This window comes from Ambystoma mexicanum, chromosome 10 (assembly GCF_040938575.1).
Source record: "Ambystoma mexicanum isolate Mex_15411 chromosome 10, UKY_AmexF1_1, whole genome shotgun sequence".
NCBI classification, from domain to species: Eukaryota; Metazoa; Chordata; class Amphibia; order Caudata; family Ambystomatidae; genus Ambystoma; species Ambystoma mexicanum.
In genome coordinates, this window is record NC_090932.1 from 17,936,768 (window position 1) to 17,954,801 (window position 18,034).

An 18,034-nucleotide genomic window follows, 5' to 3' on the forward strand; every position below is an offset into this window, starting at 1 on the left:
TGACAACGGGGAATATTCATAAGCATGTGAATCCATGCCAGACCCCATGCTGGTGAACAATAGTTACAGGTAAGTAACTTAATTAAACCTTCCCAATGAGTCCCATGGGACTGATATGAAATGATATGATATGGCATTTGTAACGCGCCTATACACAAGTGTTTCAATCCAAGAGGGGGACCAACTAAAGGGTCTGCGATGCTTGGAATTCTGTGGACATTTCCCGACACTCGCGATTTACCACATGTTTAAAACGGCAAATGAGTTTGGCGGCATTACCAAAGGTATACTTCTAAACTTAGAATCAGGTCACTAACCTTGCCTTTTTTGGCCTCCCTTTGCACTGTAATTCCCAGGCATACACTTGCCTATTCTGGGCGGGTCTCAGATGTATTAGTGTTAGTTGTGTCTGTAATAAAGGATGCTACTTATCAATACACCTGCTTGCTTATTGCTTTTTGGTTATTTAATATGGTGGCTTCTTCTGAGCTGCCCCTCTGGAGTCCATAAGCCGTCCTCTGCCGTTGCTACCAAAGGTGAAGGTGGTATAGGCCTTACTTGTGTCTGTTTAACCTCTGACTTTAAAACACCGCAGACCTCAGCTTAAGTACTGTCTTCTTGCACTCCATGTCCCCCGCAAGGATTTCATCACAGGGCTAGTTCTGAGGGCCACTATGGGTCAGACCAGTGATTTAGCGCACCCTGCCCTTTGCCCGCCTCTGCGTGTGATGCACAAGAGGGTGTAAGGCTCATGGATCTAGTTGACATTCGGCCAAAGGTCACAACCTTCAGTAGTTGGTTACAATCACTGCCTTGACATGTACATGAATTGGAGTAACTGTTGTGCTGTGTGTGTTTACCCGTCTTCACTAGTAACCGAGGATTCCCTCTTTGCAGGCAACTGATTTGCGGGCCAAATGCCATCGAGGTGGAGATCACCCCCATTTGGAAGCTGCTCTTCAAAGAGGTGAGAAGAGGTCCTGTGGGCCTGCAGCGTGTGCACAACACCAGCCATCTGAAAGTGATAGGGCTAATACGCATGACGATCACAATTGCGCCCAAAACTATTTTATGGAATCTGCCTGAAGTGCGCTCACGCATCACAACTATTGTGCCCAAAAAAGTGTTACCCTATACACTAAGGGCTCGATTCATGGAATGTTTTGCAAGGTTCAAAGTGACTTGGCACTGCAACGTCACTTCAGCAGTACAGACACAAACCCCGATTTATCAAACCGTGCGAAGTGTATTTTTGCAGTAGCGGTATGAACAATGGTACCGGACCATCTGATGGCAGCTGTTTCACTGCCAATGATAAAATTACTGTTTTACTGCATTTTTCCTTTTTTCTTTTGCTTTATTTTTTTTATTTAAGGGCGCGGCCGTGTTAGGATGCTTTAAAAGAGGATTGTTAAGGTACTAGGAGGGCAGGCAGAGGTCGGGCACATGGCAGGCGCACGTGCAACAAGATGCCCCTGGTCCATGATCTACAGCAGTTCTGCTTGCAGTTCTAGGCCTCAAACAGGGACTGCAATGCTTTATTGTTTACGTTTGCTAATGGCCGACCCCTTAATGTGCGTGATGAGAGCATGCCATATATTAGTGTTGAGGGCGGGGGCTGGTAGCCTGCTGAAATGCGTGTGTCTCGGGAGGATAGCTCGGGGGCAACGTGCCCACCTCGGAAGCAACACGACACAGAGCAACACAGGTTTGATCCCCTGAGCCGCGCTTAGAAACCTCTGGATATTAAGCGCGTAATAAATAACCAAGCATATCCTATCACCTTTGAGAATAAAGTGACCTGCGCATTTCACAAACTGGCACCAATAAAAAAGCGCACCCTCTGAGATTTGCTTGTATTTGCGCTACTCTTTGAGTATCTGCACTAATACATGTACGTTGTGAAAGCTCTTATAACGACCGGAAGCTAGTTAAGGGACCCTCAAAACGCCTCTGCTTGTAGTAGCCCACAGGGGGCCACTGCTGCCCATCCTTTATCCTGCTGATCTGTCTCATTGACTCTCCTGGGCTAGCTTGCCACTCCTCTGCATATGATACCTGGGTCTGTCTCAGGCCGGATGGCAGCCGAGACCAATTTATGGGACAAACGAGGAGTCTTAAGGAGGTCAGCGGCCGATGCAGAGAATGTGCATTAACTTAATGCAGAGAAAGCAGAGGTATATGGGGGTGCTGGGGCTCCAAAGGCTTCCATTCTGGATCTGCCCTCCCTGCTTTCTGGTAGGAATCTGGCAGTACTGGCTCGCTCTCAAATCACAAATCATCCAATCACTGGGATTGGCTGATCACATTGCCTGGCACAGCATCTATTCCACTGGTGACGTCACACACTTGCTAAAGCAGGGAGCCAAATGAGCGAGGAGCCTCCTGCCTTTGCGCCAATTCAACACACTAGCACAAAACGTGTCCTCTAATTTTTTCTTATTGTTACAGATATTTAAAGTTAACACAGATACAGGTGATTCTTATCCATTGTGATAAATTCATTTAAATGATTTCATATTTTCGAATATTAATTTATGCCCCATTATTTTCCAGTTATGTCTCCATTAGACTTGTTCACAAATTTCCAGTCGTTTGCCATTTGCCTTTTTGGGGGGTCATTTAAGTCGGTCTCCGTCTGCCAGCCTGCGTTGTCCTCTTCTTCGGTTCCTATTTCACTTAGTGAATCGTACATCTGTGAACTAGCCTGACTTTCTAGTCTCCGTATAACTTTTCCTTGTGCCGACATAGCTATGATCGATGAGTCCTCTTCTGAATCATGGGTATGCGTAAGTCCTCTGTCTCGTCTTCTTCCCTTTGATGCTGTGTTGTAATTACATCCCTTGTAGTCACTTCACTCTGCTGTGATTCGATTGTGGGGTGGTTGTCACCTTCGTCTACATCAGTAATATTATGATTATTTGATAATTCTTTGAGGTCTGGCCGACTAGATCTTTCCACTAAGTCGTGCACATCGCTGGTTGCCACCTCAGCCAATCTAGGATTCGTGGCCTTGAAATTCCTAATAAGTGTGTTGAACCCTCTACTGACACCAACTCTGCCCTTGCTTTTTTTAGGGGCTTTGCCAAACATTATTGACTTTAACGCTTCCCTTTTGCTATGTGGTGACCCTTCCTGGCCCCTTGGGTTTCTGTTGATTTTAGGTATTTTTGAGAAGATCTCATAGTTATGATATGATATATGGCATTTGTAATGCGCCTATACACAAGTGTTTCAAGGCGCGACGAGGCAGGGGGGGGAACAAGGGGAAGACAGACAACGATCCTACTAGGCCAGGTGTCATTCAGATCGCGCAAGTGCAGGGGTGGGGGGAAGGGAAAAGTGCAAGGGGAGGGGGGAAGTGCAGTACAAGGTAAGTAGCGTAAAAAATAATAAATAAGGTCAGCTGGTGGCAAGTGCAAGGTAGATGCAGAACAAGTGCTGGGAAGGGGGGCTGTAAGGATACAGTGACAGTCCCGCAGTGCAGGGGGGTGCCAGTGAGGCAGTGCAAGTGGAGAGTGGCTGGGTCCTGGACCGAGGTCACTGAGAGTGGCCCAGTTGCAGATTCAGAGCAGATTCAGTGAAGAATTAAAGCTGTTCAGCAGGGGAGAAGGAGAGAGAAAGCAGAAGCAAAGAGGAAGGTTTTGAGGTGCTTCCGGAACCGGAGGTGGTTCTCCTCAAGTTTCAGGGAGGCAGGAAGGCTGTTCCAGAGGGAGGCCCCTGCTGCAGAGAGAGAGATCTACCCCCAGCTCGTTGCTTCGAGAAGCGGCTGACCCTGAGGGAGTTGGAGACGGATGAGCGAAGGGCTCGGGAAGGAAGATATTTAGGAAGAGAGAGTTGAAGGTATTTGGGCCCCAGGCCCCAGAAGGCCTTGTGGACAATGCAGAGGGTTTTGAACTTAATCCTCGCAGCCACTGGGAGCCAGTGTAGAGATTTCAGTCCTGGAGAGATACGGTCCCTGGGCTTGAGGCCAAGGACAAGTCTTGCAGTTCTGTTCTGGATGAGTTGCAGAGGGCAGAGAGTGGAGGCAGGCAGATTAAGATAGAGGCTGTTACAGTAATCCAGCTTTGAGAGAACCAGGGCTCGGGAGACAGTGAGCTTCTGGGGGAAGGAGAGGAAGGGAAGAATACCTCTGAGGAGGTGCAGCTGGTAGTGTGACTTCTTAGAGACGTCTGATATATGAGGAGAGAAGGAGAGTGTGGAGTCGAAGATGACCCCGAGGTTTTTTGCCTTGCAGGTAGGAGCAGGAAGGGGGCCAAGGGAGGCCGGCCAGAGAGCTGCAGGGAAGGAGGGAGTGGGTGTGCCCACTCCCTCAGTTCTTCAGTTTTAATGGGGATGGCTGCTTGGCATTAGGCGCACTAGGTTGTTTACTTGTAGCGGCTGTCCTTTCACTGTGTATTTCCTGTATTTTATACCCCCTAGAGTTAGAACTTTCAGTGGGTTTAGCTGCAACAGTAATTTCTACAATAGGCGGAAGAGTAATTGATGCTTCCTGCCTTACATCTGTGCCTCCTACATTATTTTCAAGTAAGCCATGCAAGATAGTGGAATTGTCTACCATCTCAAAGTCGTCATCAGCCCGTGCTTGGGGAGTGTCACCTGTCACCCCAACCGGCGTTTGGACTTTTTGCTGATTCAGCAATATTGACCGTTGTCTGTTTTTATCCTTGATTATGGGGTCTATACTCTGCAGGATGTTGATTTGTTCCGCATTCTTGTCCATATTCAGCTACAGGGCCGAGATGAACCCTTCCACAAAGACCATCTTGGAATGTAAGACGACAGTAACTGCTTGGTCTCTCAGCTGTTCAGCTACGCTATCGTTAAAGCTTCATGAATGGGGCCATAATTAATGAAAGGGCTGCAATCATGTTGGCATCTAGTCCAGATTGGGGCAGTGCTCGTTCTTCAGGTTGAAATGCTGCCTGCTCTTCTATTTGGGATGCTGCAAGGTCTAATAACAGATCTTCATCTGATATAATTCCTTCCTTTAAATGAGGATGGTCTTCCGCAACAGATGTAAGTCTGCACTGTTTAGAGGTGAAATCCTGGTAAGTAGAATGCCTCTGGGCAACCACACTTTTATTTTGTATTTTTGGTTCTGTTGTCCGAACCAGTTGATCCTGATTTAACTCTCTTGCGCGTTGAAACTGTTTCAAGGACTCTGGGCATCCATACTTCCCGTACTCTAAATCTTTATTCGGAAGAAGGCTCCCTCTCCCCCACCCCCACCCCCTCTGCCATGTTACTCTCCTCCTCTTTATCGGCCAGAGACTGTTTGCTGAGTTACTGTTGACAATTTATCATCAGGTATGTTCCTCGCCATTGGCCGATGATGGGGGAGATACACATGTGTAAAAGAAGCACTGCTTGGCTTGTAAAATGACGGGGGAGTCAAGCCCCCTGGTTTCCAAGCTGTCAGCCCTGCTATTAGGCGTCGGTTCATATACATTTTTTGTAGAGCCGTTGACCCAAAGGTGTAAATCTGCATTCTTCTACACATGACCCGCTCTTTTGACTGGTCACTGTTCAGTCCCCCATTGTACCCCCAGAAGCCACATGTAGGCACTGGTGCTGGTGGGTTAAATATGTTCTGGGTCTGTAGGTCTTCCGCAGGGCCCAACAGGTCCTCCGCATGTGACGATTCGTTGGTAGAAGTCTCATTTGTTTTTTCCAGAATATTGCTGGGCGATTCTGTTTTTGAGTCAATTTCCACCCTTGCATCTATAGGACAGTGTGTATGTCCAGCCATGTCCATTGATGTTGAGTTTTGAGGTTCATGCCGATCATGCTGATTGGCGTGGCTTTTATAGTTCTCCCGTGTGTGCTACTACAATCCTGTTCTTTGTAATATTTATGAGCTGGACCTCCGGCAGCGAATAACGCTAAGACCGCATCATTGGTGGTCCTTCTTTTCCACGTGGATCAAAGAGCTTTCGCCCCGCAGTCTATGTCCGAGGGTGTGCTCCTAGTTATTTCTTGAACACTCAGGCCAAGGTGACGTGCCATACTCTCGGCTATCTGGGAGAATTACTATGGGTGAATGAGTGCAAGTGAGCAGGTGCTCTGGACCGCTGGCTACTGGTATCTACACAGCGGCCTAAAGCAAACGTTTTTAATGAGGTGGCGGGCGGCCAAAAGTACATTCAATAGTTCTCCCGCTCACCTGCGGACTGCAGACAGCCCCACTTTGCAACCACTTTGCGGTCCTGCAGGGTTTTGATGGTTGCAGTGGGGTGGAGCCTGTCACACCCAGAGTCCCCATTGATAGTTAAAGATACAGGAAGTATTATTTCAGCCAGCAGTAATGCTTTTCACAAAGAACAAACTCCTCTCACCAATAGTCTCCAGTTGAGCGAAGACTGTTGCGGGCTGCCTCGCTTTGCAACCACTTCTTCATGCCATCCTGTTTGTGCATTCTTCATGCCAACCCTTATTTGTGTCCCGTGAGCACCAGATCACATGAATATTTTGGCTTGTGTTATTGTCACTTTACTTCTCTTGCTTTTTTCGGATCACGTCCCACCACTCCTCACACTCTTCACCAATCAATATTCAATGCAAAACTGATAAATTACCACCCCACACGTGCCTTCATCTTCTTAATTGCTGTGAGGTTGGCATCCATGCCGCTGTTGCCTGTATGGGAATACCTTTGCAAACCTTGCTAGTAACTCACATAACATAGCAAAGGGCATCAAAACACAGCCTTGCAATACAACATAAAATGATCTGCGCTAAGTTCGCCTAACAAAGCATGCCAATGTTTACCATGATACAACAGCAAATAAGTTAACAATAGAAAATCTAACATAGCTGCCATAACGTAGCACAAACAACTCTCATAAGAAAGCATAAGACAACATATTACAATACAGACAGGAATGGGTGAGTTTCACGGGGATAATGCAGACGTGGACCTCTTGCGCACTGTGCTTAGAGAGGCTCAGCTTCACCTCACTGATGATGCCCACCATGGCCGAAACACGTGCCTAGGGTTGCTGATGGTACACTCTTGTTCAGAGGGGAGTTGCCTAGTATTTCGGTGCTGGACTGCCGTTGTGGGATGGACCAGACTGATATGCAAATAGGTATCTCTCCTATGTGAAGGGTGCAGTGATCTACAACGTGGTTGTAGAACCTCCTGAGTGGAAGACCTTTATTGGAGCAGGTTATTTGAACCATGTTCATCCTCAATAGAGAGGGCCTCTCACACTCTTGTTATTTGTAAAACGTGGGGATTCACCCTAAGTGACAGAGGGTAATCCAGATGTGGACACCTTACTTACTCACTGTGCTTAGTTAGGCCATTCTTCACTTGAATGATGTGGTACCAATGCCAAAACATATGCCTGTGGTTGCTGATGGTACTCTTGTTCTGAGGAGAATTGTCTAGCATTTTGGTGCTGGACTTCCCTTGCGGGTGGGAACCGACAGATATGCAAATTCTCACTTGGGAAGGAGTGGAAGAAATTCCATTGAACAGGCTGCTTAATCATGTTCAATCTCAGTGAGGGTGTACCACTTTTGTAAATCATTACAATGCACAACATAGCACAGTGAGGCATGACACAAGAAGACAAAACACAACACAAAAAAGAACAGCACAGAATACCCTCACATAACATAGTATGAAGTAGCATAACCTAACAAAAAGTAGCATAGCGTAACAGAGCACTACAAAATAGCACAGTGCCAGTCAGTCAAGAGTTAACAACTTAAAACCTTATAAATATTACATCTTAGTATAAACCCCGCAAATATACTAAAGCAGAACAAAAACAAAAACAATTCTCACCCCCCTCACCAGCCCCAATCATTAAACCACATTAAGTGCCCATCTGAGTAGTGGTCACTAATCCACATTCCAGCCAATGCTCATAACAGCAAAATAATGTTTCCATACCATTGACCTTGCCCTGTTACTTAACATTGACTGCACCCTTGATCTTACCCTGAACCTCACCATTGATCTTACCCTCAATCCCACCCCAGATCTTACCTTGCCCTGCCTCTCACCCGGATTCTGCCCTGCCTTTTGCCCTGGCCCATACCTGGATTCTGCCCTGCCTCTTGCCCTGGCCCTTAGCCTGGATTCTACCCAGCCTCTTACCCTGGACCCTTTAGTATTAATCCCACAGATAATCAGGCGTAAGATAAGTAAGACGTATGGCCATCACATGAACGATGTAGACAAAAGAAGGTTCAAGGCAGCTGACGCAGAAAATATCTGTCAAATCTTAAATGGCCATAAGCCACATCCTCCAATAGCAGGAGAAAAAAGAAAAACATGACTACATTATTTCTATTCTCGAATAGGAAAGTCTTGAAGTGCCTGGGTGCCGTTTTGTTGTGAATTCTGAAACGAAATTGGTTGTACAAAGATCTTATTAGATCATTTATAAGCAATACCATCCTGTGCATTTCTTACGAAGGAGGTATCTTTCAATAATAGGATAATCTAAGCTCGATGAAGGCATACCTCCCTGAACCCATTCAGGAAAGGTCTCCGTAAACCTGATTGGTTGTTCTGGTGCATCCCGGGCCAGAAGATGGCCAGACTCCAATCCACACAATTTTCCAACGTTGTCCCTCACTCATGTCCACAAGAACTCTCTTTGCTTTTCTGTGTAGTTGCGGTGCATTTTCCCGATGCAATCTTAGTCAAAAGGCAAGTGGCTTAAACCAGGCATCATATTTAATCGTCGAAAAATGTACATCGAAAAGGAAGGGTTATACGGTGTCTACTCTACATGCGTGTATCCACCCTTAACCCCATTCCCTGTATATCCCCTCTGAACCCAATCTCTGTTGGTATCCTCTGCAGCTACTCTATGCCTGCATCCCCTCTGTCCCCACTCCATGCCTGCATCCTGTCAGAGTCCCTGTCAGAGTCCTGGTAGTTGCCCTCGTAGTGAACGTAAAGAATTCTCCCTACCAATGTAACCCTCTGAATGAAATACACATGCAGAGGGATCTATTAATTGGGAGATGTGTTAAGATGGATTTCTGAACTCTGACCTGGTGGGCAGAGGTTCAGAAGGCCAGCCTAGTTTCTTGGAACAGAGTAATCTTCTGGACAAGCCAGACCAATCAAGGAAGCTTGGCGTCGGTCAAGACAGGGCCTCATAACACAAATGGCGGAGAACCATGGCGCTATTAGCGCCATGGTTCATGCCGGTAAAATACCGGCACCGCCTTGGCGGAAAGGGGAATTACCGCCCCATTCCAAGGTTGGCGGCGCGGTAATTCCCCCTTCCACCATTGCCCTTCCCCATTCCCATAAGGTGCTATAAATTGCGGTACCGTAATTAGCTCCCTGGGTCCCTTTGCGGGTTGGTTTTTAACGCCTGCAAAAAGCAGGCGTTAAATCCCCCAACCCGCAAAGGGACCTCGTAGTAAGGCGGTAAGGATTTACCGGTACCGGTATTTTACCGGTACCGGTAAATCCTTACCACCATCTGTGTAATGAGGCCCTTAGGGGTGAGGGTGACTGAAAGACCTCAATGAGCACACAGAGTAAAGGACAATTACAAATCACTCCCAGTCAGGTGTAGATATATTAAAAATACAAATACATTTATTTCAAGTCCTTTGAGTTTCAATACACAAATCAAATCACAGTAATACTATTAAACCAACACAATCCTGTCTAAATACATATATACAAGACCAATGGGGTCTAAAGGGTTAATGCACGAAGAGGGTCCACAACCTAAAGGGGGAAGGAAAAAGGCAGTGCAAATAGTCTTTAGCTCCTTCTGCATCCAACACACTCCTAACTAAGAGGTAGTCCAGTCCCTAAGAAGAGTGGAGCCTAATGCTCAAATGTACATGCAATGCAAGCGCACACGGTAGTTCAAATGGGCAAAACAGGGTCTTTTCAAGGGTCTTTAGCAGCTCAGGAAGGTGGGTGAGGCGATCAAGAATAGTTTCCCACTATTCAAGGAGGATCTCCACTTGCGGACAGAGTTGATTCCAAGAGTTGTGAATAGTTTGCTAGTTCGCACTAGCAGTGGAAAGGGGAGGGGCCCCAGAGGCCTCTCGTGCATAAAAAATGGATGGAGGCGCTAGGGGCCCCCGGTTAGAGTTGCGGTTATTCACTGACTCCCGGCGCACTCTGGACCAAACTTCGGCAGTCGGGTCCACTTCGGTTGAAGATTCAAATGTGGCAATTTGGCGGCTCTGCGGCTTTCAGAGACAAAGATACAGCAATGATTCCCAAACAGGACAGTGGCGATTTCTCCGCTCCTGGTGGATGGATGAGGCCAGTTTCACTGCAGCAGGCTTCAGGGGCAAAAGGGGCACAAATGCAGTGCAGCTGCACAGTTTGTCACCACGGCTGGGCGACACGGTATTCGCGTATACTCCGGTTCTGGCAGTGTAAGTGTGCCGTGAACACAGAGCTAGCGATGTACCAAGTTTCGAGGGCCTCTTCAAAACGGCGGCGGTATCAGGCAAAGAGTCTGCGTAAGCTGGTCAGCCCACTGGGTGGCCCAGGGACACATCCAAGAAAGCTTACTTGCAGGGTTCGATGAAGATGCCGGGAATAGTTGGCCCCACTATTCCAATGGGTCGGAGCGTCTTCTCAGACCTTCTAGGACGACCAGATGCAGAAGGGTTCCACCGGACAATAGCGGGCTCAGGGTGCCAAACCTTTCAGCGGGTCACCAGCAGTTCCTCGATTCCGCTGCTTAGTTTCAGGATACTTGGATCCTATCCTTCGTTTAGTAGGAACTCCAGAGATCGACATGGTATGGGCGTTTGGAGTCCTCTTATCCCAAATCTCTTTTGCACCAAAACAGAGGACCCAATGGGAGATCTGCTCACATACAGGCATACCACAAGTGGACCAATCACATACGACGGTGGTCCCAGGCATTCACAACACTCCAGACTCTCTGGCACCCAGGATGTGTATTGGGAACAGACATCCCAGCCTACATCCTGGAGGCACACACAAGGCATGCAGACGCACGCGAAAGCTTGGTGTTTTGCGAGAAAATGCATACCCAAATAAGGACTCGTCGGCTTGACATGGTGAAGGTGAAGGGGCAAGATGGCCAAAGGATAGGACAAAGAACCTTGTGGCATGGCCAATTTGGAGCCAGGCCACCTATTCATGCCAAACACGGTAATCGCGGTTTACCTGGCAGGAAAGGGCTAAAAATATGTGAAATGATAAGCTACCACCAGCCCTGTCCAAGGCACATCTGCACTTCTCCTAAAAAATCCTTTGAGAGTGGAAATGACTAATAGACCCAAGTGCACTGTACTGGAAGGTACATTGTACACTTGTTACATGTTGCAGAAAAGTTGCAACATTGACAAGGACTAAGGGAAACAAAGCCTCCCAGTACTGAATGTCTTAAGGGCATGTCAGTTTCCTCATAAAAAGTGAGTGAAAGCCCAGAGGAGTGCAACAGAAGGCTGTGCTCCTCTGGTAAAGTCAGACTATGGTGTTTAACATCAGCAACAAGTTGGGGGGTACACAACTGGAGGGAAAATTGCACATGAAATGGAAATCTTTCCTAACAAGATGGAACACTGCACAAAACCCAGGAACTGTAATGGAACAAAGAATAATCACTAGGAGGTACATATATGACACAATAAGAATAAGGAGGTAAGGGTGCAGTGGCTAACCTGTGTATGATATGGAATCCCTTCTAGGTGAGTGCTGCAGATCTCAACAGAGCAGTTCCAGGAAATCCCTATGAAATAGAATACAATACTATAACCTGGTGTGGATACAAAGAGAGCAGTATGGGAAGCACAGAGAGGGAATTTACCATGAGTGAGGGATTGCTGGGAAATCCAGTGCTTGCACCCAATGCGTCTTACCAATCCGGCCCTAAACACAATGGCATGAGGACGCCTTAGATGGTTAGTGGGTGAGTCACCAGTTCCAGGTAACCACCTGTCACGACGAAACATGGACGTCTAATGAGAATAAGCGCCAGGGGTGGAAGTCTCTAGTCTGTGTGCTGGGTTTGGCAAGAAAAACACGTGGGATGCAAACAAGGTGTTTTCCCGTGTGCACTTTGAGCTGGTTCGGATTTGAGATGACAGGATGCGAGACAGGGATAATCTAGGGGTGTGGTGTTCGTATGAATGCAGGAAATGAAGTGAGTTAGTAAGCGTTCCAAGTCCTTTAGGTGTTATTGACAAGATTCAAGATATAAGGGGGCTTAGACAAGGGATTAAGGTAAACGTAATCATAGATCTGGCAACAAGGCAAAAAAAGAGTAATGCATGAGTAAGTCGAAATTTTTTGCAAAATCAGAAGCAGCGTCTTAGGAAACCCGGAAGCTTAAGTAGCTCTTCCGTGGACTTTCTTGACTCTGCCCCTCACACAGCTCACGTTTGCAACGGGAATGCAAAAGACGCCACAGTCACCATGGAAACCCCCAACCAGTTCACCCAAGAAGTCGGGAGGGTTTGGAAACAAGATATGTTGGGGACAGCTGGGAAGATGGAACATGTGATCGAACATACACAAGCCCAGATACCGAAGGAGGTGACCTGTGGGTTTCTAATGATATCAAAGCCTGTCTATTGGGACACTGTGTGTGCACAACTCACAATCTAATCCTGACAATTCCCTCTGTCCCCACTCCATGCCTGCATCCCCTCTGTCCCCACTCCATGCCTGCATCCCCTCTGTCCCCACTCCATGCCTGCATCCCCTCTGTACCCACTCCATGCCTGCATCTCCTCTGTACCCACTCCATGCCTGCATCCCCTCAGTCCCCACGTCATGCCATCCTCCCCTCTGTAGCTGCTCCATGCCAGCCTCCCCTAAGTCCCCTCTGCATGCCTGCCTCCCCTCTGTGCCCTCTGCATGCCTGCATCCCCTCTGACCTTCCCCATGCCACCATCCCTTCTGTCCCCTCCCCATGCCACCATCCCTTCTGTCGCCGCTCCATGCCTGCATCCCCTCTATCGCGCTCCATGCCTGCACCTCTTCTGTCCCTGCTCCATGGCTTCATCCCCACTCCATGCCATCATCCCCTCTGTCCCCTCTCCATGCCAGCATGCCCTCTGTCCCCTCTTCATGCCAGCATTCCCTCTGTCCCCTCTCCTTGCCAGCATCCCCTCTGTCCCTGCTCCATCCCCTCTGTCCCCACTCCATGCATATATGCGCTCTGCTCCCTCCCCATGCCTGTATCCCCTTTTTCCCCTCTCCATGCCTGCATTCCCTCTGTCTATGCTCCATGCCAGCCTCCCCTCTGTTCCTGCTCCATGCCTGCATCCCCTGTCCTCGCTCCATCCCCTGTCCCTGCTCCATGCCAGCCTCCCCTCTGTCCCTGCTCCATGCCAGCCTCCCCTCTGTCCCTGCTCCATGCCAGCCTCCCCTCTGTCCCTGCTCCATGCCAGCATCCCCTCTGTCCCTGCTCCATGCCAGCATCTCCTCTGTCCCTGCTCCATGTCTGTATCCCCTCTGTCCCTGCTCCATGTCTGTATCCCCTCTGTCCCGCACTATCCCTGTATCCCCTCTGTCCCCGCTCTATCCCCGTATCCCCTTTGTCCCAGCTCCATGCCTGCCTCCCCTCTGTTCCTGCTCCATGCCAGCCTCCCCTCTGTCCCTGCTCTATCCCTGTATCCTCTCTGTCCTGCTCTATCCCTGTATCCCCTTTGTCCCCGCTCTATCCCTGTATCCCCTTTGTCCCCGCTCTATCCCTGTAACCCCTTTGTCCCAGCTCCATGCCTGCATCCCCTCTGTTCCCGCTCCATGCCTGCGTCCCCTCTGTCCCCACTCCATGCCTGCATCCCCTCTGTCCCCGCTCCATTCCTGCGTCCCGTCTGCCCCCGCTCCATGCCTGCGTCCCTCTATAACCACTCCTTGCGTGTTTTTTAACTTTAATTTATTGTATTTGTAGATAGTGCCCAGACCCGGAGGTATCGCAGCGCTAAGTGAACGGTACAGAGTAGATAAGTAGTTGGTACAAGGCAGGCAGGTTACAGGTCTGGCATAGGTTACACATTTGTTGACAGTGTTGTTTTTACTTTCTTTCGGAAGAGCGAGTCGGCAGGTTCATCTTGGATATACTGGGGGAGGGCGTTCCAGAGGGCAGGAACGATGGTAGTGAAACAAAAGCCCCCAGCTCTCTTTCTGATGAATCCGGGTGTGGCCAAGGCCGATGTAGAGGAGGAGTGGAGATTCCGAGTGATGTTTCTTGGCGATATGGTTCATGAGGTAAGGGCGAGGCTGTGTTGCGTATGCATTGGTAGGTGATGGTAAGGAGTTTGAATTCGATACGTGCTTTGATGGGGAGCCAATGTACCTCCCGTCGGATTTGTGAAATATGATCGGAGCGTTTCAGGCCCCAAACTGCTCTGAGTGTGTTATTCTTTAGCAATTGGAGTTTGTTGATGTTTTTGGTTGAGGTGCCTGCTAGAATGGTGTTAGAGTAATCCACTTTACTGCCTATGATGGCCCTGGGTAAGGTGAGGCAGTTGTTCGGGGTAAGGCATTTTCTGGAAAGGTTCATAAGTTTGGTGGAATAAACAGCAGAGGAGGAGATTGTTTTAACATGTTTCTGCATATTTAGTTATAGTCCAGGTAAACGCCTAGCGCTTTGACATGGGTAGAAATGGGGATAGTGTTTCCGTCGATGCAGAAGGAGGTGAAAGCAGGACTGAGGTGTTTGAGGCCGTGTGGGGAGTCCACGACAAGGAGCTCTATTCTTTCATCTTTCAGACAGATGGCGGGTGTCCAACCATGACTGTATGATGCTGAGGATATGGTTAATGTTGGTAGTCTAGCACATGGTTACCCGTGATTTTGAGGACCTGCGTATCAGTGAAGTTGGTGTATGGTATGTTGAGGCTATCCAGGTGGTCGAAGAGGGGCTTGGTGTACATATTGTAAAGGGTGAGGGAGAGGCAGGAGCCGTGTGAGACGCCGTGGGAGACCGGGATGGGGTCAGCTGCTTCAGAGCCCACAAAGACCCTAGTGGATTGCCAGATGTTAGGGATTGGATCCATAAAGTAGCTTCAAGGGAGAGATTAAAACTTGTGGTGAGGTGTTGGCAGAGAATTGCGTGATCCACCAAATCAAAGGCTGCAGAGAGATCTAATAGGAGGATTGCAAGCTCACCATTGTCTCTTATGTGGTCGATCTGGATCTTAAGATCAAGGAGGGCAGATTATGTGCTGTCTGGACCTGAAGCCTGATTGACAGGTGCCTAGTAGGTTGTGGCTTTCAAGGTATAATTGTAGTTGCAAGTATGCAGTGCGGTCCAGAATTTTGAGGAGCTAGGGTACTGTGGTGATAAGACGATAGTTGGTGGGGTCTAGGGTGGGTTTCTTCAGAAGAGGGGTGACCCAAGCTTCTTTGATGGCATTGGGAATTGAATTGGATTTGAATGATGCGTTAATAAAGCTGGCTATGGTTAGGGCCAGGGATTCTGCACACATTTTTACAATGTAACCTGGGCAATGGCTTTGGAACAGTTTAAAGCTTTCAAATGCTGGATGGTGGTGAGGGCTTCAGAGGGGGTGACGGCAGAGAACTGGAACTGTGGAGAATTAGTAGCAGTAGTGGTGGTGCTTACCCAGAGGGTGAGCAGTACGGGTGGTAAAAGGGACTTTTTGAGAATGGCGTTCTCCCTAAGATTCTGAGTTTTGGTGACAAGGGCTGATTGGATGAGCAAACACCATGCTTTGTTTGTGGGCAAATTATCGATCTGGGGGCCAGGGCTTCAAGCGCTCTGAGGATTTTGAAAAGCTCTTTAACGTTGGAGCTTGCTTCAGTGATTCTAGTGTTGTAGATGTTGGCTTTTGTGGCAATGATGGCTGTTTTATAAGTGTCAGCTGAGCGCTGGAAGGCAGCTTTGTTGATGGAGGTGGCTTTTTTTCTGCTCAGATGTTCATGTGCACGTTTTCTTTTTTGCGGAGGGAGGCTAGTTCTTCGGTGTACCAGTTCTCAGGGTTTCTTTTTTTGTGGGAAGTAGTTTTTGAGGTGAGCGTGATCCTCTAGTGCAGTGATCAGTGCGCTGTTGTACGCCGCTACAATGACTTTGGGGGTGGTGTTATCGAGTGCTGAATCACGAGAGGCTAGAATAGAAGGGGCTAGTTGCTCCGCAGTGAGTTTACAAGTGTGTCTGGCAGTCATGCAGGAGGGATACCTGATTAAGGGTGCTGTTTTGGTGGTGTTGGTAACTGTGAAGCAGATCAGTGAATGTTCTGAGCAGGGAAGGAGGTCATTGGAATTAACTTGGAGGGGAGTGTTGCAGGGGAATATCCAGTTGAGGATTCTTCCTTATTCGTGGGTGGGCGAGAGGACCAATTGGTTGAAGTTCATCTCTCCAAGGATAGCTGTGAGAGCAGTGGCCTTGTGGTCAGCAGGACCTTTGAAACCTATATTGAAATCTCCTAGGAGTATGAATTTAGTATTGGGCTTGAGGAGAGGGGCAATGAGGAGGGGATGTCAGTGTCTGGAGCGCCAGTATGGGAAGGTTGGTAGTAGAGAAGTAGTATATTGAGGGGAAGATACAAGCTTGGCCAGTAGGAGTTCATAGCCTGGGAGGGTCTGGAGGGGGGAGGCTCTGATAAGGAGGGCGGGATTTGTGTATGATTGCAACTCCTAGGCCGTCTTGTCAGTCAGCACTTATGATGGAGTACCCAGTGGGTAGGGCAAGTGAAAGGAGGGGTCCTGCTGCTTCGTGTAGCCAGGTTTCAAATACGGCTAGAATGTCCCAGTTGTTGGCTAGTAAGAGGTTGTGGATATTGGAGGTGTGAGCACAGATTGAGCGATCATTGACCAGTGTACAAGCAAAGGATTTAGGTAGGGTAGCGAGTGAGGGTGTGCTGGGGGTGAGGGTTATAGTGGTAGATGTGAGAGGGGGTGAGGTGTAGGGTGTGGGGCTTTGGAGTACTTGGGCAGCTGTGTTTCGTTTCTTGGAGGTGGGGGATGGTGGCTCAGGAGTCTAGAGCAGAGTCTGTGTAAATGGGCTGAGCCTAGGCATGGTGCCAGGAGCACCTTTGGGGTGATGTGGGAAGATGAAAGTTTGGTCTCTGGCTGAGAGTGGGGTCTCTGAAGTCTGGAGCATAGCCTGTGTAGGCAGGACCTAGGCAGGGTGCTAGGTGCACAAGGTGCTGACGCATTGTGGGAGAGTAGGGTCTGGGTTTGGGAGGTTTAATGGGAGAAGCGGGCTGTCTGAAGAAGAGTCTTTGGCTAATGTGTGGTGTTGGAGAACCAATCCAGGTAAAGGTGGGCCAGCCAGGGAATTGTACAGGGGTGGTGTAGTAGCCGTGGGGCTTCCTAGCTTGGGCAGGGTAGCAGTAACCCCTTTGGGAGGGTGGAGGGCGGCAGGACCAGGTGTTGTGGCGAGCACAAAGTGTTTGGAGGATTGGCTAGTTTTAAGAGTATGTTGCGGAACATCGTGTTCACTAGTGCATAAGTCAGCAGTGGAGTTTCGAGTGACATCATCAAATACATTGGACATTGCGTGTTCAATAGTACATTGCTCAACAGTGGAATTGCGGCAGTCATCATTAGTTACATTACACATGAAATGTGAGGTACAATTAGGCATGCAAACAGTATTGGCATTGGTGAGGCGGGAGTCCGCGGCTAGTAAAAGGGCCAAAGCAGGATCCGGAAAGGTGCAGCACTTGAGCTCGTTGAGTGGTAGTCAATAGCGATAGGACAATAGGGCAGGTAGCGTTGTTACCAAAGCAGGATCCGGAAAGGTGCAGCACTTGAGCTCGTTGAGTGGTAGTCAATAGCGATAGGACAATAGGGCAGGTAGCGTTGTTAACCTCATGGTAGCTGGCCATGCCTGTGAGGATGGTAGGTCGTGGGTATGTTGGCGGCGTCAGAGCAGGTACATCGGTGAGCGGTAGATATTCGGAGGGGTGTAGGAAGTAAGACTTGTCATTGGTGGTCGAATCGGAGCTCAGGGCTCGTAAGAACTCTGAGTGATCGAGGTAGGAAGGATGACTGATCTAACAGGGGGTGTCGCCATGGAGGTCACGAGGGTGGTAGGATGTTTGCTGGGAGTCTTACCTCTTAGGTCTTGAAGAG

The 18,034-nt window shown here is 48.7% G+C and overlaps 1 protein-coding gene across 2 annotated transcripts in view; it reads left to right on the top strand.

The window, feature by feature from the left end:
- LOC138491106 (probable cation-transporting ATPase 13A4) overlaps positions 1–18,034 on the top strand; it is a 1,999,067-nt gene that overhangs the window by 725,034 nt on the left and 1,255,999 nt on the right. For both annotated transcript variants that reach the window (XM_069617426.1, XM_069617427.1), the window contains exon 6: positions 898–967. In XM_069617426.1, coding sequence (XP_069473527.1) covers positions 898–967 — 70 coding nt within the window. The remainder of the gene's footprint in view (positions 1–897; positions 968–18,034) is intronic.